Source organism: Desmodus rotundus, chromosome 1 (assembly GCF_022682495.2).
Source record: "Desmodus rotundus isolate HL8 chromosome 1, HLdesRot8A.1, whole genome shotgun sequence".
NCBI classification, from domain to species: Eukaryota; Metazoa; Chordata; class Mammalia; order Chiroptera; family Phyllostomidae; genus Desmodus; species Desmodus rotundus.
Window position 1 is genome coordinate 154097172 of NC_071387.1, and position 23109 is coordinate 154120280.

Below are 23109 nucleotides of genomic sequence, written 5' to 3' on the forward strand. Positions count from 1 at the left end.
AGATGAGTCAAGACTATTTCATACAGGAAATGTGGAAAATAAGCAGACTCTACCCTGGTGCTCTGCGTGGGCTTAATTAGGGCTCTGATTCTTTCATGGGCACAGAAATTATTAGTCTCAGCTTTGATTTCTCCACCTAGTATAGACAAAGCTGAGTTCATTAAGCCATTTGGTCTGCTTCCAGCCACTCAGATGAGATTTTATGCATTTAACTTTGTAAATACAACATCATGAAGAAATTGAGGGAAGTATAATAGTATCAAGGGAAAGACAATAGGCCTTGGTTAGCATTCAAGTCATATTTTACTTACTGTTGAATGAAACCGACAACCTTATGCCATTTTGTATTATAGCCCTTCAAAATGATCAGCTGTGGCAGTGTTAACTGACATTCTTAAAATAAAGCAAAAATAAGCTTAGATAAAATATTTCTTTTTGCAATTCAAAGTCCCAATAATACATTAACCAACTTAAAATAGTTGTTCTTAGGAATCCAAACTATTGATTTGTGTCTCTTTCTGATATGGAAAAATTTAACTTAAACTTACATTTAAATTTGAAAAAATATAAAAAAGACTTAAAGGAAAAAGCAAATTCTCATTTACATACTAGTAAACCAGGGATAAACAAGCTTGAAAGAATTCAAAGTTAAACATCACATATTTCAAATGAAATGCCATTCAATGAAAATATTTCTTTTATTTGAATTGTGCTACAAGTGCAGTGCGCAGTTAGACAGTCTTGAGCAGAGTAGGCACCACAGGCCAGACGTGGAGGGTCACCAGGGCAGAGAGCCCCGGGTGCCTCTAGCGAAACTATAGGCCTTTGCAAGACCACTCCCTCAAGCATTAACCTCTGCAAGATGACATCTAGGCTTCAGCTGTGTTTCCACTCCAGGCCCAGAGAAGCAGCAAAATCAGAGGGAGTGACACCATGGCTGACATCAGGACCAGCTGCATTGACTAATGACATCCTGGCACCAATCAGTGGAGACCATGAGGGGACACACCTAGACAGGTGATGAATGTTCTAACTGCATTGAGACTTAGCCCTAAGGCCTTCATTTAAAAGTCCTTGGTACATGCCTCTCCCCACTCTTTCCTTCAGGTCACAGAGCTCTCTCTCTCTTTCTGGTAAGCTCCAAGGGCCCTTCTACTATCTCTGTAACTAACTAAATAAACTTTCCCTTATAATTTGAGTTCCTTGGCTCTGAATTCTTTCAAGCCAAACTCGAATACCGAGGTTGCTGAATTAAGGTCTGGCCTAACTTGTCACTAACAACAGGTGCCATTTTTCTGACACTAACATAAGTAGCACAAGAACTAACTTGTACCCAAAGTCAGTACCTCTTAAATAATATGTCAGAGGATTAGATATCAAGGCAATTGCATTCAGTCACTTCAATGTCCTCTAAAATGTGTCCTACTGGTTCACTCCTCTTTCCAGTGTCTCAGTTTCTGTCAAGCCCCCATGCCTTCCAACTGAAATGCCTGCACTCTTCTCAGCCTCGCAGCCATCCTGACGGATGGGCACAGGGGCAGTGGGTCTTTCACACATGCTTAGCTCTGTCTCACAGTCTGCAAATGCCAGAATGGATTCCAGGCAATGGCGTGATGGAAAGAACACAAACTCAGTCCAGAGTCAAAGTCCTGACTCCGTCATTTCCTTCTTATATAACTTGGCGCAAGTCACCAAAGGTCCTCAAGCCCTAGTCTTTACCTGACAATTTAAGAAAATGATATCTCATGTAGTGTGAGAATCAAGAGGCATAATGTACATGAAATCAGTTTCTAAAAGGAAAGTCACATACAAATGAAAGCTGTCTGGCAAGTTCTTTATTCTGTGATCAGCTGATTGGGTAATGCAGGGCAGTGGAAATGTCAGCACTAAGCCAGCCGCATAGCTTAGAGGGCTGAGAATGGAACTGGACACATGTTGGGTTCCTTGTCCCACTCCTTGGATTAAAGCTGGCTTATAAGACTACTCACCCATGGCAGCTTGACAAGCATGATTACTGGGACTTGCCCAGGAATAACAAAAACCAGCTAACAAAACACAGATAATAGCATCATATGTAATCAATGGGGAAGAAATCATAGCCGCCCTGCCCTAACTATAAGCCACAACAAACTATAGTTAGAAACATCATCATATTTTCTCTAATTTTTTCTTAAATATAGCCTACTTCTCTCAGCAAATTCTAGATAGGCCCCATTGTTTAATGAGAATTTTAAAGTCCCAGCTTTTCAAATGATAATTACACAAGGAGAAAGCTTTAGAGACCTGGGAGAGGCAGAGAGTAAGAAAATAGCTAGATACAAAAATGAGGAAATTTTCTGAGAGAGAATTAAATTTCTTTCCATATATATATTTCAGTAGCTGTGTGAATCTGAAGAGTTAATATGTGAAGAAATAAAAATACTAATTTTCTAACCGCTATATGCTTCGATGACAGTATTTTCAATGACCATTTTATTTTGCTGACATATCACTGAGAATCCTAAGAATTTTGTAATTAAAAATAATAAAGTAGTTTCCTAATCATCAGACTTTAAAAAAATGAGGCTCTAATGGTACCATACGCAATTTTCTCCCAGAAAAAGAGAAACATCCAAAGTAAATGAATGGCAGATTGATGCTGAAAAGCTACCACATCTATTACCTTTATCCAAGGGTACAGAAGAGCAGTCCTAAAGTTACTTTCATCTTGCACTGAAGTATAACATACTGTCCAAATAGCTTAAGGTAAGAAAAGAAGATTAAAAGTATTCCAGCTAAAAATGGCCGCCCATGCCAGATCATAGTAGACAGCCATCAGAAGAGTGAATGTCAAAAATCCGACTGCTCCTTCTACATTTCCTAACCCCTAGGACTGCATTCCTATAGATTTTTGACATACCGCTTAGTTATTATAAAGTACCTATGTAATAGAACAGATGCTGGTTCCCGACTCAGCACTCATTCCTTCTTCTTCTGGTAACAGCACTTCAAAATTTCCTTTGAGATCTATGTAATTTAGCTATAGCTGACCTCACTTGTCCTTGTCCGAAGAACGGGCCTATGACCTGGACAATCAATGTCATCTGTTCCCTTATCCATAAGTTCAGGGGTGGACACTGGCTCCTTGGCACAAATGAGACTCCTGTTGAGGACTTTTGTTGGAACTCTTGAAACCAGAAAATCTCTCTCATCTGGATTGGGAGGCTGAAAGGAGGAGAGTCTGAAGCCACCAGCCACCATGATGCCACCTCGAGGGGAGCCCAGTGCAGTGATGAAATGACTGAAGACTGAGTACTGTGACATCTGAACATCTGGATTTGGCAATACCTAAAGTCGGTCATTCACAAACAATTAATTTACAGAGTCTTTAGGGCTTATGCCACACCAGGTTGCATTAGGTTTCTGTCATTTGCATTAGCGTGAATACTGTAAAGCATTTCTGTAATTTTTAATTCTATAATTACAAGAAAAACATTTCTGGTAATTTTAAATTATAATTCTGTAATTTTGCTTCACAAATTGTGGGGTTTTTACTGAATCGATATCAATGTGCTTTAGGACACTTCTTTTGAAAGGAATTTCGATGTGACTGTTTCATATAATGATTTAAAACTCACCTCTTAATTTGTTTGTATGAATGTACACTTGCATTTTCTCTTTTAGCTGATTTAGAGCAACTGTAAGGCACAAGACTTAAGAGTGTCTGCTACTTTTTACAAGGGCAAAAGCTGCCTTTCACACCCAAGATCCAAAGCAAAAACTTTTTGAGGCCAAGGTATTGAGTAACATAAATCTCAACTTCTCTTTCAACACCTTTTCTGAAGAGGCTCTGCCAAGAACTCGGCCCTACTATGCTGCTGTGTGAATCACCCATATCCAGTTTACTAATGGCATGTCCTGTGGAGTCTCTGTCCAGGTCCTGGGACAGCAGACGGAACTGTTCTAGAAGCTCAGCCTGCTACCAGAGCTTCAATTAACTGTAGGTACTTAAGGGTGGAGGGAGCTGGCAGAGTATGAAATTGCATTCCAGAAAGTCCACTTGGGACTTCCTGCAAGGACATCTGGCTCTCAAAACAGACAAGGTCAGAAGAAGACGATGACTCTCAGGGACTGGCAGAAGAGATTTTTCCTGTCTCATTCAGGACTAGGTTATTTGTTAGGTCTCTTTATGTTCCCTTTTCTCAGTAAATGTAGGAAACCCAGTATGCACACAGTAAAAACTGGGTAGGGAAGATTATGAATACTCTCAATAAATTTGTTTTACACTGTCTTTCAGTGTATCATATATATTCTGTGCTTTTGAACATTTAATAATTACAGCTTTATTTCTATCAACAATTTAGTTATATTGACTGATAGAGAGTCTTTTCTTCGAGGTCCATAGCTTTCAAACTTCATTTTGCATCAGTATCCTCTGAGGCCCCCCTGTTTGCAGTGCTGACTCCAGGGGCCTGCCCCAGACCTGAGCCGTAAGAAGCTCCGTAGGCAGAGCCCAAGATTCAGAATTTTCAGGTGATACAAACCACTTGAGAACCACACACTGAAACATTATCCTGGGGTAAATTCACACCCAAGGGTCTACGTCCATTTGTACTGTGTGAATCTATTTAACAGCAATTCACATCACTGGTATCATGTCTACACCTTGATGCTTTTATCATAAAATTTTATTTGTCAAGAGCCACAGAGTTAAAATGAGTGTATAATATTGCTCTGACCAGTTCCTCTGTCTGCAATCACGCCCTGCATTCGTGCCATGGGAGGATAAAGTGTTCCTGACTGCCTGCTCCCATGGCAACACAATACAAACAAACAGCTTCAGGTCTCCTCCAGGTGACAAGCAAAAGCACCCCACAGACCCTCACGGGTGACACAGATACATTTTAACTTGAAAACTTAAAATTAGGGGGATAGTGCTTATTTTCTACTCTAATTTTTAACATGGAATTAGAGGAAGTACCTGGTGTATTATACTTCACACTAGGATACATTCTGCCAATTGTGGTCTAAATGCAGTTTACATAGTTTGGTAGCTGGTCAATCAACACTGTAAGAACAATAACATGTCTTAATGAAAAAAAATTATATGTGTCAAAATTGAAAGTTTAGCAATGGCACAAAGAACAGGCTCTTCCTGAGTTACACATAACCCTTCTGAAAGTCACATTTATAATAAGTCATATTTGAAATATGAACTGTGAGGTACCACTGAATATAATGAGAAAACAGTTTCATAAATGGTTCTATTGGAACTCCTCAAGTTACACCTGTAAAATCCCTTCGTTTTATAATCATATGACAGCCTGATTAATATCTAAGTCCACTTCTCAGTTCTTTTCTCTCTTTAACCTGCCTTTTTCATCTCTTACCATCTCTCTTTTTACTATCACAAAGGCTGATGTCAGGGACTATTTTTATTACCATACCTCCAAGGCCTACTAGAGTGCTAGGCATGTAAAAGGTGCTTAATAAATACTCATTGAATGAATGAACAAATGAACAAGGAAATGTGTAAGTGAACTAAATGGCTTTCTTTTCTCCAGTCACATTATCTGTCATTCCCTATTAACTTTATTCTGTCTGTCTACTCAAGCTGGAATGGGTGAAAACACTCTCTCGCCACCATTTGCCACCGGATGCCTAAAATTCATCAACCTGACCCTTGGCAGGCTTAAAGGATTGATGTCTGCTTCCCCAGCTGATGGTCCTGGAGAACAGAGAGTGGTTTTCATGGAATACTGCCCAGAATTTCCCCTCCCTTCAAAGTCCTAAGGGATTCTCTTCTTTAATCAATAATCAGTTTAAGAACATACAGAGAGAAAGAGTCCAACAAAGAGAACTGGGTCACAAATGTGGATCCATGTATGTGGGAACTTGTCTCCCTGTTGTGTGTGTGTCAGCTTGCAGGGGCTGGGAGCTGCGGCGGTGGCTGGAGTGTGTAAGAGTAAGACTCCTCCAGAGTCTGGCAGCTTATGCATAACCTCCCACCACACTGTGCTTGGAACCAAACAGATGGGCAAGGCATGGCCCAAATCAGCCTATTAAAGGCTGCTTAACAATTACAAACAGATGTATATTTCAGCCATCTCAATTTTAAACATCTATGAATATACTTTACCACCAACCAGTCACAAGACAGAGAGCAATTGCTTCTTGTTTTCCCTCAGCATCAGCACACTACCTGACACACAGTAAGTGAATAAACGAGAGAGAAAAGGCTACATAAATGATGTGGTAAGTTCCAAAACAGTGTTTAAATGAATAGAAAGTTATTCATAGGAGAGAGAGAGCCTGCCTGTGATAAAAATGAAGCAAAGATTCTAGAAGGCAATGGAATTTAACCTTAAACTACAGAAAAGATTTTACCAGAGAAATAGGAAAGGAAGACTGAAGGCAATTTATTCAAACAAATGGTATAAGCAAATGGGTAGAAAAAGGAAAGAGTAAGTTGTTTGAAGGGGAATAATAACAAGTATACCAACTAGACTGGAACAAATGGAATGCCTAACAGTTACAGACCAGGCTGAAAAGGTACCCAGGGACACTGAAAGTTAGGCTAAGGGAAATCAAATTTTATTTAGGAATAAGGAAGAAATCAGTCACCAGGAGAATGGCGACAGGGAAAAGTAGACCAACCTGATCCCAATGTAAAGAAAAACTGAGGGGAGCCCTGAGCCTTGGAAATTATTTTTATTTCAGTATTTCAGATCATAGATTTAAGTGGTAGTAGCGCGATTGGAAAGTAAAGGTCCAATATGAGATGTATTGTGAAGGAATAACAAACACAAGGGGGATTTAATTGGACGTGATGAGTAAAGTGGGGGAATGGAGTCAGGGTAAGTTTAGACACCTGGGAGAGTTCTCAGAATTGAAGGAGGATATGGCTCATTTCTCAGGGAGGAAAGTGTTTTAGTTTAAATAGCTAAATCAGTTACTTGCTACTACTATCAACGGGATGCAATTCAAAGCTAACGAAGCAGCTTTATTAGGTACAAAACCAAGTTTCTTAGCCCCATTTCTTTCTTTCTTTTTTTTTTTGGCCTTACCAAATCTAAACAAAAAAAAGTTTTGTGAATGGAACATAGAAGCCATATCATAAGCAGATAAACTGATAATGATAAGACTGTAGTGAGAGGGAGAATAGAGAAATTTAAAATTCACCATTTTCTAGTTTTATGGGTGAGATATTTGATATATATATATACACACACACACATACACACACACACACAATATACTAATAAAAAACAAACAAAAGGTCCTCAAAGGTAAATATTCTGAACATAATAGTGTTCTAAATGAATGAGGGAAAATGTGGAGTAAGACCTGTCTGCACCTAGGCAGTACCGATCCCCACCCACCCCCGCCACACATAGTAAGCTGAAGACGACTAAATAAGAAAACTGAAAGGGAAACAGACACAGAACTACCAAGAGAATCCAAGAAATCAGAAAAGAACTAGAAATGACATGTTTTAATTAAAAACTTGCTCAACTTAAAGTTCTCCTCAGAAAATGAAATTACGTGGTAACAATTTAGTGAAGACTTCAACATAAACATAACAGAATTAAATAGTTTCCAAGTCTTCCCACCTATAAAGTTTTAAGGTGCCACATTTTGGGAGCTTAAACGTTTTTATTATGAAAGCAGTAAAGTAAGTTTGTGGTAAACACAATCAGAAGAATCCAAAGCAGAAAGAAAAGGCCTCCTGATATCCCTTCCCTGTCTCGTTCTCTACAGAAAACTACTGTTACAGTAGTTGTTTGCTGCACATTGTTACAGGTTTGTTTCATGCATATTAACATTTGTAATTCAATAAAACATGTTGCCACCTCTTTCTAAGAAATCATTCACTCCTCAAATAGGAGTAATTGTGCACTATGCCGAGAATCCAAAGTCAAATAATATCTGGATTCTGTTTTCAAGGATTTACAGTCTGGTGAAAAAAAGAAAGAAGTAAATCAATTGCCATAATAAAAACCTGAGTGCTATAGAATCATTGCTTTGTGTCATGTTTATCAAATATTTTTAAAATTTCAGAAAATTTTCAGAAATTAAGACTAGTACATTCCAGTTGAATGAAAGGTGTTTTCCAGCATGCTAGTCTAGATTGATTTATACAGCAGATTTATAGAAGGTTTCTAATGCAAGTAGTACAAAAGCAAAGCAGGCATTTTCAGATACGTCAGGCAAAGTTTTTTTATATTATAAAGTGAATTATCACTTAAAGTGTCCATTTTCCAGTGGTTTTAATATCTGAAAATATCTTTGACCTAAAATCTTTCATTTTACTTTTAGCCCCTCAAAAATACATTTCAACAAAGTGAACACAGATTTTCCTAGTTCCAAATATTTTGGAACTCAGAGGAAATACAAACGATTCATAACTGTGTCTATACAGAACAAACAAGAGTCAATGAAAAGTGCCTCAAAGGTCATCTGATTTCTGAAAACAAGACTAATGTTTTAAAATAGCCTTTGTGTTCAATCGAGCACTTCCCCCTCTTTTGGAAGAAGGACAGATGTGCGCTCCTAGTTACATGATTCTTTTGATCCACCCCAGGATCTGCAGTGTGAAACTACTGCTTCTGAGAAGTGCTGAATGAGACCATTCTTCACTACTTAGGAAGTCTGTGTGTCCCGCTGCACTTAGCCTCTATACAGCCCCATTCATTCCGTTCCCCGCCTAACATCTGCTTCCAAACCCAGCCAGTCTTTAGTAATTCACATCTAAAAACTATTTTGTTTGTCAGCTATCATAGACAAATTTCTATGGATGAGATGCTGTGACAGTATTAATAGGGTCACCTGATCTTATCAACATCTTTGTTTCTTAATGGAACTCAGAAATTAAAGCAACTTGCAGTATATTGGTAACATGGAACATGTACTTTTAATTAACATAACTACCCTTACCCTTAATTTATTGAAACACCCTTAATTTTGAAACACATTTAAATGTATGCCCTTAATTTTCTGATGCTTTTAGTCTCTCTTTCCATTGACTTCAAATTCCTGAAAGGTTATTATACAGTGTTTGGAAATCCACGCAATTTAGTGGCATAGGCGCTATAGCACAACCTGATAAACACGTTCCACAACTTACTTCGTGTCGTCACTGCTTCGTTTCTTGTCTGCCATTACAAAATGGAAAAAGAAAACTTAAATGTGATTTTTAAACTAAAATCCTACTCCAAAGTTATAGCTTTAATGAAAGAAAATGTCTAATTATATTTCATCATTTGGCTCTAATTTCTGTCACAGAGGGATATTTATTATGACAGAGCAAAGAGAGGTGTCAACATTTGAAGTGAAAAGTAAAATTTGTTCTCAAATCTCCCAGGACTATTTTATTTCACATCAAGGGAAAGGAGGAAGCCCCTGCTGGGACACGCCAGAGCTGTGTGATTCGCCTGTAACATGCCAGTGTGCCCCGACAGGACCAGCAAGTGCAAGCCAAGGCCCGGTGTCCTGACTGCAGTGCTGGCCCAGTAAAAGCCTTATCTGCGGAAATGCTAACAGTTCTGGGCACCACATCCGTTTTCTTTGTCATTTCCTCACTTTGCAGGGATTCTGAGAACCTATGGTCATAGTTGTTTTCTTCACCTCTTATCTATATGAGGGAAAAGGTCACACTTGGAGGAAACTTAGGAAACAGTCAATGGTCTTTGTGTTCGTTTGTCTGTGATTTGCCCCTCTGGGCTATACATTTTGAGGATTTTTACAAAGAACTAGGAAGTCACATATAAATGCAATAGATTATTTGAAGATAACTTCAGTAGGGACACCAGTGCTGAGGTTATCTCCACTCCACTGCCAATGCAATTTTTTCTAGAGTTCTCTGAATACAATTGTTATGATTTGTCAATATTTACAAACAGTGCTGTGTTAGCACTGGCTTGTATGAGCTCCTAAGAATGATTGTTACATTTTCTAGAATTTTGTGAACCAGTTGTTACATACAGCCATTTTAAAAAGAAAAGTATATAGACATACTAATTATATTAAAAGCACAGGTAATTCAAAAGTCATACCACTCTCTAATTATTTTACTACATTTTATTATTACCTATGCATCTATTGCATCTGTGTGGTGGAAAGGCCATACAGTGATGTGCTATTATGCATTTCTTCCCACCTCTGAGTTCAGTGATTTCACGGTGGTAGCTTGAAACTCACCACAGTGGATGAATTTTACAATGGAAATTTACTAATGCTACAAATCAGCTGTTCCCCGTCTCAGTGAGCCAGTTGTTAAACATTTACCACACAACACTGGCTCGGTATATTCCAGGATAACAAAAAAGAATAAGACCTTGCCTTCATAGAAATCTGACCTAAATTGAAGATAAGTAAATTCTCAACTCTAAGACATTTTACAAATAATAAAACAGAGGTTAAAGGTGTTACAGGAAAGAAAGAGATGCAATTAATTTTGCTTGAGGTGTTCTGAGAAGGTCTCAAAATAAAAAAAAAAACCTTTGACTCGACCTTTAAAACTGAGGGGATTCATTTGGCAGAGAAGAAGGGAAATGCTCTCCCAAAAAAGAACAAAGAGTGAAGTCCGACACACCTTGGCATGTTCTGGAAAGAGCTAATAATTCAATGTGTCTAGAGCAGCGCTTCTCAGACTTTTCCACTTGGAACCACTGATGGCCAAGAATGAATGGGCAATGCTAGTGATCTCGAGTTGCAGCTTGAAAAGACTCACTGCTCAGATGAATTTCCTTATTTTTATCTACTTCACTTAAAAATTCATCATAATTTTCCATCTTCCTTCTTATGTATTTTCACATGGGATAGGAAGATCAAGGGAGGCAAAACTTCTTGGAATGACTTTAATCACTGAAATACACACTATAGGGATATGTTTTTACCATTCCCTAGACTTCAAATATACATGTTTATGATCAGGTATCAGTACGGTTTCTTAGACCGAACCAGCAGGAAATGTGCCATGAAGCTAACGAAGCTTAAGTTTCAGGGCCACACATGTGCATCATCTCTCTTCAAGGCCCTGGGAGTGGCACAAGAAATCTATTCACCTAGTCATGAGTTTGTGTAAAATTTACAAAACTAAGATATTTTAATTGCAATTAGATAAGACCATTGTCTTTTCAATCAAAACTTCCCTTCTGCCACACTGCTTCTTGTGTAAGGTGGTATGGACATGACTGGTAATGTGGGACGTGTCTAAGGGGAAGTTCATGTGGGGATACATTTTTCTGGGGCAGATAGATTCGTGTGGCTTACGGTCACTTCCATTCACCAGGAAGTTGCTGTGAGCCATCCCCCACTGTACCACCTCCCTTGGTATCTGTGACCAGGACATGAAGAGTCAGAGGTCATACAGAAATATGAAAATGTCCAAATGAGTCCAGCCACAGAAGGTGGAGGAAAAAAACAAGGTTGAGAATGTACATAGTCCAAAGCTTGTCTGCGTAAAATGCTTCTAATTACTGTTAGACCTCTATTTCTCTTTTGCCAGAAATATGTCCAATATATAAAATGATAAATGCTTCATATACTTATTTCTTTTTACCAAGACTTTATTTTTTAGAACAGTTTTAGGTTCACAGCAAAATTGAGGAGAAAGTATAGAGATTTTCCTTATACCTCCTGCCCCACACATGCATAACCTTCCCCATTACCAACATCCCTCATCAGAGTGGCATACCTGTTATAATCGGTGAACCTATAGCAACACATCATAATCACCCAAAGTGCACAGATTACACTACAGTTTACTCTTGGTGTTGTATACCCTACGGGTTTGATGACATGTGTCCATCACGACTGTATCTTACAGAGTATTTTCACTCCTCTAAAAATCATCTGCACTCCACCTATTCTTCCTCCCTCCCTCTCCCAACCCTGGTCTTTTTATTGTCTCCACAGTTTGCCTGGAATCTGGATCTGTCTGTGTATGCATTCCCATTCAAATACTACAGGGCATAGTAATAGGAGTCTTGCATAAACATAGTATTTTTAACTTATTTACCAGGTAAACTACTTTTATTTTCTGTAGATATTTAAATAAAATTAAACTTCAGGAAGATGAACCATGTCTCTGTTCAGAGGCTTTCTGACCGACTCTCAGACACCAAGTACCGCAGTTTGAAACATAGATCCAGGTCTTAGCGAGCATGAGTGGCTATGAAAGGCTGGAAAATATGAAAAATGTAGGTTGGGGCCGACACATTTAAGGGCATTGCCTGCTGTATACAGGAGTTTGGATTTTTTTTTTTCCCAGACAGTCGTTGAAGGGTTTTAAGCAGATCTTGTTTTAGAATGGACTTTGGTAATGGTAAGAGAAAGGAGTAAAGAATATCATAACTGACATTGAGGCTACTGCAGGAGACTTGATTCAAGATCTTGAGGACTGGAATTAGGCGGATGAAATAGAACAGGACCAGAGGGAAAGGTTTTAAGTGTTATCAAAGGATCAATAGCCCTGTGCCTAACAGGGTGTGAAAAGTGGGCGACAGGGAGCTGCCAAAGATGACTCCAAGTTTTCAGTTTGAACACCTAGAGAAACAATACTGCTGACAATAAAGTTGGAGAATGCAGAAGAATAATATTTTTCACAACATAAACCAGAATGACAAATTGAAACTCTTGCCTAAAAGAAGTTTTGATACTCTTTAAAGATATATTTTAAAATACTATTAAATTTCTGTTTTTATATGAGCATTTTGGGTTGCCTTTTTTTTCCCTTGGAAGTCAGTTTTTGAATAATCAATTATACCCTAAGTGACATTTTAGCAGCAACTAGATTCTTAAAGTAAGTCGGTTAACTTTATTTACTTATTTAATTATTTATTATCTAATGAGCAAAACTGTAAAGCTTAAAATAAATTTTGAAAAAATATACAAAGAATGCATCTTTAGTTAGGATTGAATGTAGCTGGTTATATTTAAAAGAAATTAAAAACTATATACATCAACACTTCAGAACTATAAAAGAAAATCAAACTAAAACAGCATGGAGGAAAGGGGAACTTCAGAGGCCATTTAATTATCTTCAGTCAATGCCTGACTCTCCCAGTTGACTCTGCCAGGCTCCCTGTTTCTGATGCCAGTTCTCTACGGATTTGAAGAAAGCCATTTGTGTTCCCTGAGACTTCTCTTTCACAGGCAAAACCCCGCTTCTCTCCATGACCCTCTACATGGCCTCATCTGACATCCTCCTAACTAACCATCATGACCAGTCTCCTCCTGGCATACCATTGTTTTTCAGCATTTCTCTTTACCTTTAGAATTTAAAAAAACCCATTAAATCACTACTCTTTTAATATATTTATTTAACAAAGCATAAACAACTCAGCCATATCCAGTTCATATTTCACCGTCTTGTCCTCAAGACATCATAGCAAAATATATCATCAATTATAATGTCTTAGCATTTTCCTGATTATATTGGTACACTCCTTAATAAAGGAAATTGATATAATAATATATGTTATCTTGTGATTAAATCACCACTTTCCTTTTCCTAGTGTGCCTAGTGAATCAATTTAATACGATATTTTGGGAATTTTTTTCAGGACTTCCAGGGAGAGTGAGAATCCAATTTATCAAACTGGGGACAATTTGCTTACTTTCCATTTGTCTTCTATGACCAAAGAGTTCTGCATACCACGTTCCTTACTGTCAGTTCATCAGATCCTCTCATACTTGAATATTGCCATTCATGCAGGAAGAGAAATGTGACGTTACTTAGGATACCTAGGTACTGTCATAAGCAGTTCATTTTTTTTGAGATTGCAAGTGTTCTGCCTGTACTCTTTCTCCTACTCATGTAAAGATTCTTTCTATTTGAGAGAGAAAATTAAAGTAACATAGGACTTATTCATATTTTCTTCTTCTCATATTGAATGTCTTCCTGTAGTAGAATTTTTCTCCACTGTTGAGTGTATTTTTAATCTGAACATAAACTTCAAATGGCCACCCCTTTCCTCCAGTTGTTATTTGATCATTTTTAGCAACTGTCACTTCATGTTAGGTTTCAGCTTCCCTTTTTATCAGCCATGCTTTTTCTATTAATAACATGTTTCTACTCACCTCTTTATGCTTGTCCTGGTTTCAGCTGAGCCAAGAGAAATAATACATATACCAATGTTAACTTTGATTGTTATCTCCCCCTTTTCCTCTCTTGAAAATTATTTTCGGCCCTTCTATTTAATTTTTTTTTAAACTTTCATTACTCTGGTACTCTCTCTCCTTTCAGAGTCTATGGTCATGAAATATTATCCAATTTTTTTTCTTTTTCTTTTTTTAATATATTTTCTTGATTATGCTATTACAGTTGTCCCATTTCACCCCCTTTATGCCCCTCTGCCCTGCCCTCCCCTCCCACCTGCATTCCCCACCCACCTTAGTTCTTGTCCGTGGGTTGTACATATAAGTTCTTCGGCTTCTCTATTTCCTATACTATTCTTAACCTCCCCCTGTCTATTCTGTACCTACCATTTATTCTTCTTATTCCCTGTAACTTTCCCCCATTCTCCCCCTTCTACTTCCCCATGGATGACCCTCCATGGGATCACCTTTCTGTGATTCTGTTCCTATTCTATTTGTTTGCTTAGTTCATTTTTTTTTTAGGTTCAGTTGTTAATAGTTGTGTTTGTTTTCATTTTACTGTTCATATTTTTGATCTTCTTATTTTTCTTAAATAAGTCCCTTTGACATTTCATATAATAATGGCTTGGTGATGATGAACTACTTTAACTTAACCTTATCTGGGAAGCACTTTATCTGCCCTTCCATTTTAAATGATAGCTGTGCTGGATAGAGTAATCTTGGAGGTAGGTTCTTGCCTTTCATGACTTTGAATACTTCTTTCCTGCCCCTTCTTGCCTGCAAAGTTTCTTTTGAGAAATCAGCTGATAGTCTAATGGGCACTCCTTTGTAAGTAACTCTCTCCTTTTCTCATGCTGCTTTTAAGATTCTCTCCTTATCTTTAATCTTGGCTAGTGTAATTATGATGTGCCTTGGTGTGTTCCTCCAAGTTAAAGAATATACTTTCTCATAATGCCCAATTAATTTCCAAAACTTCCCTTCTCTGGTTGGGTCCACCTCCCGACCAAAACCTTCTTTTCCCTAGGCTAGACTGACAGGTCTCTTTGTTCCAGCACCTCCCCCTGCCACCATTCTGACCACCATGGCACATGTGCCTGCCTTCCCCTGGTGCCACCCCAATCAGGTACCAGAAGGCGTAGGAGGGCTTTTCCCCCTATCCATTTATCTTGTTAGCCTTGTATGTGCTCAGTGTAATACTTCCTCTTGCTACTATCTTGCCCAGGGGCGGGGCAGACACTTGTGGTGCTCTGTTAACTCAGTTCCCCCTTGTCCATCTCATGCCCTAGTTCCTGCAGGCAGGGAGTTACCCGTGCTCAAGGCCCACTGACCAAGTAAAGGGACCCTGGAAACCCCGCCTGTTCCCTTAGGCAGTGCCCAGGATGGCCCTAACAGGAAAGGCAGGGGAGATCTGCAGCCAGGAGCAGGATGCTCTGCACCAGGGGTGGAACTTTCGTAAATCATGAGCTTGGTTACCTGAGCTATGTGGCCCTGCCTGCTCCCCTGTGACACTCAATGTCTTTGCCACCACCCCAGGCAGTTTGCAAAGGTATCGTCTGGCTGCACTCCATGCCCTCAGTCCCCACTCCCACTGGCCCAGACAGCCTGCCTATCAACATCAGTAAGACTGTAAATTTTCAGCCTTTCTGACGGAGTTTGGCAATGTCAGTATTTCTAAAATTGTCAAGTCTTTAATCCAGTAATTTCATTTCAAGGTTCTGTGATGTGGAAATGTGACAAAGCACATTAAACGTGGCTTTTTAAATATTAAAACGGGGTACAGGGTAGAACCTAAATGTCTAATTCTGGGGAATGGTAAATATGTTATATAAAGTTGAAGACAACACAGATATTATGACTCTATTAAAAAATGAGGTACACTTAATGGCTTGGAAATTCTGATAAAATAACATTAAGTGAAATAGAGGAAATAAAACTGCATGATCCCAATTATGTATTATAAAAATAAAAATAAAAATCTATGACTCTAACATAACCGGAAACACACCAATGATTAGAACTACTTATGTTTGAATGATGAGAATAGATATGTTATTTTTAAAATTATGTCACTTATGTTTTCCATAATTTGTAAAACAAAAAACTGATTAATTTTACAATATGAAAGAAAAGAGCATTATTTTAAGAAAAAGAAATATTATGCAGATCCTCTGCTCATGGGAAGCTACAAAGTGGAAAACAGAACCACAATATTAACTGTCAGAAAATCCTTTTGAGCCAGGAATGGTTTCCTTAAGTTGTACTACTAAATATCCTGTTTGACCAACTGTTTATATTTGTGGGCATTTCCTTTTTCATTAGAGACATCTTCAACAGAACTTCCTCTATAAACAACTGATTTGTTTCCTGAACTAATACACACTTTAGTGTTTGTGGTTGTATGAGCTTTTTCAGTTTTCCAAATAAGAGTTTTTGAGACATTGCAAAGTGCCTTGTAATACAGAGCATCTGAAAAGAAGCTGACCAACTTTTTCATTTTGTCTCCACACTGTTTAAAGAACACAAGCAAGGCAAAATGCAACTTCACAAGCATCTCTATCGTTACGGCTCTACTGCCTGCAGTTTTACAATGACCTCTTTCCTAGTGCTTTATCGGCCTGATGTTTCAAATACCTAAGTTCTTAGCATTTTGCATGGAAAAAGTAATCATTAGTTTTCCTGATTCTGCTGGTAATTAATAAATTAGGATGAACACAGACGGAGCTTCTTTTCGCAATACATGTTTTGACCATTTTGACCCTGAGTAAATTATTTCAAAGGCTCTCAACATATTAACTGACTATTATACTTGGAAAATTTAATTGGCACACAGAATACTTAAAATAATTATCTGAAATATTCTGATATCACACAAAAGCTCCTATCATACATTAAAATGTAAATTTTCCTTAAAAATGGATAGGGGAGAGTACTGTTAATAGAGAAATAAAAATTCAAGGGAGACAAAACCTAATTCCCTTAATGCAGCCCACATCACCTTCAAAAAAAGAAAATAACAAGAAAAATATTTAAATTCTTAGAAAATATGAATATGGAAAATACAGAAGAATAATCAGAAAAATTAATGCAGAAAAATGAACAAATGATTCATGGCAGAAATAAAAATATTAAGCCCTAGCCAGTGTGACTCCGTTGGTGGGAGCATTGTCCCATAATAGAAAGGTCGCAGGTTCAATTCCTGGTCAGGGCACACACCCAAGTTGCAGGTTCGATCCCTGTTCAGAACATGTACGAAAAATGCAACCAATCGTTTCTCTCACAATGATGTTTCTCCCCCGCCCCCTCACGCTCACTGTCTCCCTTACTTTCTTTCTAAAGCAATGAAAAAATGTCCTTGGGTGAGGATAAAAAAAGAGAAAAAAGATAAATGCTAAATAAACCTTTGCAAATATATTCAAACTCATAAAGTTGTGTAAGGATAAATGAGACCGCGTACTTAGTATAATGTCTGGCACATAATAAACGAAGCTATTAAATCATAACTAACAAGTAAAGAAATGAAAATTTAGGTAACTATTTATATGTGTGTGTGTGTCTGTCTGTCTATCTATCTATTTATGCATCCATCTCACACTGTTATCACTGAAAAAAGATATATGATGCCCAGAGTTGTCAAGAATGTGGAATAACAGGCTCTGTCATAATTTGTCATTTGAGTGTAAATAGGTGTGTCCATTTGGAAAACACTTTGGTAATATATTTTAACTAAAAAAATTATGAGTTCTTTGAAGTAGCCACTTCACAGCTCAAAATTCATCCTATGGAATATATTAACACAGGTGTAAAAATACCTATATAGGGACAATTTTCACAATGTTAAAGAAAATATGAAAATAGTCCAGAAGTCCACCAATAGAGTGTTAATTAAATAAATATAATAGAACATTATAGTACAGAATGTGATTGATATATGCTGACATAGAAAATTGTCCAATAAATAATAAATTACAAAATAGTGCATATGGTATCCTGTTTTTCTTGTATGTGCTTATGTGTGTATAAGCATGTATGTGTACATATGTTAGAAAATACATAGACTAAAGATAACATAACTGAACAGCTTTGGGATAAGGTTACAAGTTAGGTTATATATTATTATAATATTGTTATTATCATAAGTATTAAGACATGGAAAAAGCTATTACTGATACCAATAAAGTCATCATAAATAAAAATATTTATATGATGCTACTCTGAGAATAATTTTAGAGCAAGTTTAGTTGTTTTTGGAGATACAAGGGTATAGTTTATCTTTCAACATAAATGAAACTGAAGCACTATAATTTTTCAGAACTCGTGGCCTTACCAAAAATGACTCCCTGGAACTAAATACATACTTAACCTTTCATTTCAGGTTGTATTCAAATTTAATTCATTTTAATTATTAATTTTAAACTTTAAAAATATCTGCTGTGGACTGAATGTTTACATGCCATCAAAAAAATTCTTACATTGCACCCCTAGCCCCCAGTGTGATATATTTGGAGGTGGGGCCTTTGGGAGGTGATTTTTGTTATATTAGGTCATGAGGGCCAGGCCTTGTGATGGGATTAATTCCCTCACAAAAGTTGGAGGAAACACAGGTTCCCGCTCTCTCTGTGCACACACCGAGGAAGGCCGTGCATGTACAGAAACAGCCAGAGGGCCCTGGCCAAGAACCTGACCGTGCTGGCACTCTGATCGGAGTTCCAGCTTCCAGAATTGTGAGACATGGATGTTTATTATTTAAGTCGCTCAGGCGTTCTCTTCTATCAGCCTGAACTAAATAAGACACACAGTCAATATTCTTTCTTATTTACAAATGTTACTGTTTCCCCTAATTATAATTATACCATGGAAGCTGATTAAGCATTATTATTACAAAGGTTTTTGGGTTTTTTTCCTGCATGTGGAGTCAACAAAAGGAGCTCAGTAGTCCTAAAAGCTGTATGATACCAGATTCAGGATTAAGACATGTTTAAATATGTTTATATGAAGATTTGTAGATTTCAAAACCAGTAGTTCACTTGATACATAATATAAGGAGGACCCAGTTGACCTTGTCAACCTCCCATGGACTTTTACAGACACTCTCCATTCACTCTGATACAGTCTCTGGGTTTTTTTTTCTGGATGATGGTGTTCACCATTCCCCCCAACCCCACCTTCCCAAATCAGACTCCTTAATGTGCCACACTCTAAATTTTTCACTGCTTGTATTCCTTATCAGAATTTTTATAGTGCTCTGATTTCACTAGGAATTTTTTGTTGGTTTCAAAAGAATAAATTAAATTATGCTAAGGTACAAATTACTGTGAACTGTTTGATATATTCCCTCACCTGAGAAAATTAAATCTATCAAAGGAAACGGAGGGGCAATCGTTTCTTATTTAAAGGGATAATTAGAGGAAGTAGAGCTTCAGACAGTGCGACAGACAGGAAGCTGGGTCTTCCTGGTATTCCTTCAATCATACTCTGAGTCAACGGCTTCCACCATCTACCAAGAAAGCTGCCTGGGCACACGAAAGGCTAAAGGCCATGCGTTCCGCCTGGACGTACTCACAGGTCGCCGTGGATGAGCCCGTAGATTTGCGGCATGCTCTGATGATAGATCCCTCTCAGGATCACTATCAGGAGAATCACCACAAAAGCTGGAAGTCCCCAACTCAGCAGGAAAAACAGCAGATATCGCCTCTCTGTGTGCTCATCATTCATCACCAGTACGTACCAGAAATTCACAGACTAAGAAAGGAAAAAGAACACAGAATGAACAGGCGCTGGTCTAATGGCACAGTACGCAAATCTACCTGGCTTAGGCATAAAGAGTGACAGGCCAGCAAAAGGCTAGGATTTAATTAAGAATTATAACATAATTGTAATTAATTAATAACTATAGTTTTGAGTTGATTTTTTAGTTAGTTCATACATTCATCCTTTCATATACCCAAGAAATTTAGGAGACCTCAAAAGTCTAAAAATACTCTGAAACAGTTAATATATTGTACTTTTAATTTTTCTTAATTTGCTTTGATTTAATCTCAGTCATAGTCCTCTGTGATTGTGTCTTTGAAGAAACATACACTGATATTCAAACCTACTTTCTAGGTGAACAATTTCATGATGATAATGAAGTAAACAGCTCTACATTCCCATACTTTTGGACAATTTTTATTTGTTGAGGGCCTATCAAATGACAGGGCCAGGCACTCTTCCAGGGAAAGGGGAGATGACTGTGAAGACAACCCTGGTCTCGATGCCCTCCCCCGCCAGCAGGAGGCATAGACTAGTACATGCAAAATGACTGCACGGAGACGAAAGTACTGTGATGGGAGAGGTTTTGTGGCCCTTTCCTTCTCAGTTTATACTCTCTCCTTTCGTTCACTCACTTGAGAAACACTGCTTATTTACTATATTTCTGGATTAGTCTGGGTACTAGGGATATGGCAGTGAAACAGTTGGGGGAGGTATTTGCTTTCCTGAATCTTAGTTTCCAAACAAGTGGGAAAAATAAGGGAAACATTTATTTTATATTGTATTTATATCATATTTAATATCTGTTATTTATTATATAAACAAGCATATAAAAGGAACAAGTTTATCGAGAGTGGGGGTTGAGGGGGCACATTAGATGGATAGAATAAAGACACTGAGGCCTGGAAATATTACTGGCCCCAAATCCTACACCTAGTTTTTATCTGAGCCGAATCTAGAACTTATAATATATGTTCTGCTTTCTAGTGTTCTCCTTCCACGAGGAGCACATATGTTCAATTTAGTACAAAAATAACAGTGACTGTCATGTCATACACACTTCACACAATAATCCTCATTCACTGCAGAAACTCCCCTTCTCAATTTCTTATGGTGGAAAGGGTGTGAGTACAGAACTTATACACACACACACACCAGCAGGATAACCTCAGACAAGTAACGATACTCCCAGAGTGTACAATACGGTTGTTATAAAGATTGAATGAGGTTACAGATGAAGTGCTGGGCACATAGTCACCCTGGGGAAAAATACTGCCACCTCCCTCAAAATCTCCTACTAGGATGTCAGATAGTATGAAAGACAAAAGATAAACAGTTCAAGGCCAACAGTAAGCAGATACAATGGAAACTCTTTCTATGTGAAAAATAAGCACGCCTAATGCTAGCTGGAAAACTCACAGATACTCTTTGCGGAGGCTTCCAAGTAGGATTCCATCTGAACAAAATAAGCCTTGAGGAATTAGTACTACTTGGGCTAAACGAAGAAAGGGTAAAAATGTTTGGTTACTTGGAGATTTTTGTCTCTGAATTTTATTTCTCATCAGCACTCCTTATCTTGATGTGTATCTGCTTACATCTGCAATTTTGAAGCATGTTATGAGTTGTCGCTTATGTAACTCCACTCTACCTTCTTTTTAAAAATTATTAGATCCAACAGGATTCCCCTGACTTTTTCTATAATTAGCATAGGAACGAAGAAAGAAATAAGTGAAATTGTATCAGCTGCCTCATGCTGAGGTGACCCATACTGCCTGTTTTTCATGCAAAATAAGGATGGTGGGCCCATCTCCAAAATAAAAGCACTAATTATTTATTTTAAATAGATGTTTGTGTGTATCCAGATAACATGGTATTTTAGTGGTGCAGCTGATGGAAGAATCAGGAAGGAGAGTACAGATTGGTCAATGTCTTCTAAATTGATTCATCATGATAAAGATCAGGACACTTCCGAATGTCTGCTTCCACAGAGATGGACATTAGTTCCATCGGTTAAAACCACTGACCCTTTCAGCAGCTGCCTGACCTTTACTACAGGCTCAGATAAGATTGAGACAAGTGTAACTGCGTGTTAGATTTATACAGGCAATGCTTCAGCTCCAAGAGCGCAAGGCACAGTGTTGCTGAATCTTTGGGTGCTCAGTTAACCGAGACAAGCTAAAAAAGTCATAAGCTTTTGTCAATTAAAAAAAATCCCCTTCCTTCTAAAACTACTCTAGTCACTGGGGTATACTCTAAGGACTGTATTTCCCATTATATGCCTTTTATTATTTTTGCTATAAAATACAGAAACTATGTAATGAAATAACATTTAATTATTCTAGAAAATATATGTCCCAAGCATAAGATTTGTTTTGACTAAGTTTTACTGGAATTTTGAAATACTTTAATATAGTATGGTAAGTACATTTTGGGATATGCCTGGGTCATGTGCTCTCCTTCTCTGAACCCTGTGTCCCTACACCTACTTCCTCTCCCCACCACCCCTTTAACCCAACACATTCAGGGCGGGCTCCGGACCTGGCTCCTCTGTCCACAGCTGCTTTGATCCAAGGGAGAGGCCTGACCCAGGCTGGACCAACTATCTATCATCAAATTCCATAAAATTTGGTGATAGTCTAAGTTGGTCAACTGAGAAAAGAGGACATAGGAACGTTAGTGGTGGGAAATAGCCAACACACGGTGAAGACAGAAAGTGTGTTTCAGAGAAGAATGGACAAAGCCTTTCGTTCATGCTCACAGTCCCTGTGAGGTCCAACTGAGTTTACAGTTTGGAGTTCATTGAGTTATCCTATATGCTTATTATTCCCTTTATGATTTCAATATTTGCTTAAATTAACTCAACTTACTTTTCCCTCACTCTTAAAACAAACAAACAAACAAACAAAAAACCTTGACTGAGATTGGATTAAAAGTTCCAAATATTGCCAGTGTGTAAAGAAAAAGAAGACAGTGGAACATTTGACTACATTGCTTTCCCTATAATCATGGTTCTTTCTTTGAAAGCTAAGGTAAGAGTATTAAGAGATCATTGTGTTTGCATAATAATTTTATGTTGAAAGGTATTAGCATATGTGCTCTGTGTGCCATAGTGTCTGTGTGTTTATCTAATATTGGAAATAACAAAATTTTCATTCCAAGTGAGAGGGTGTCAATCCCAGCAAACACGCATTGGGCGTGGCTTACCACTTACTGCCTACCTTACATTTTCTTCCTGCTAAAGGCTAAATGAAATGGAAAATGTCAATATCTAGGCCTCTA

General features: G+C 37.9%; 1 protein-coding gene across 1 annotated transcript in view; it reads right to left on the reverse strand.

The window, feature by feature from the left end:
* Positions 1-23109, reverse strand: part of ADGRV1 (adhesion G protein-coupled receptor V1) — a 489468-nt gene that overhangs the window by 117773 nt on the left and 348586 nt on the right. Inside the window, exon 85 of the mRNA XM_045197863.2 lies at positions 19643-19821. Coding sequence (XP_045053798.2) covers positions 19643-19821 — 179 coding nt within the window. The remainder of the gene's footprint in view (positions 1-19642; positions 19822-23109) is intronic.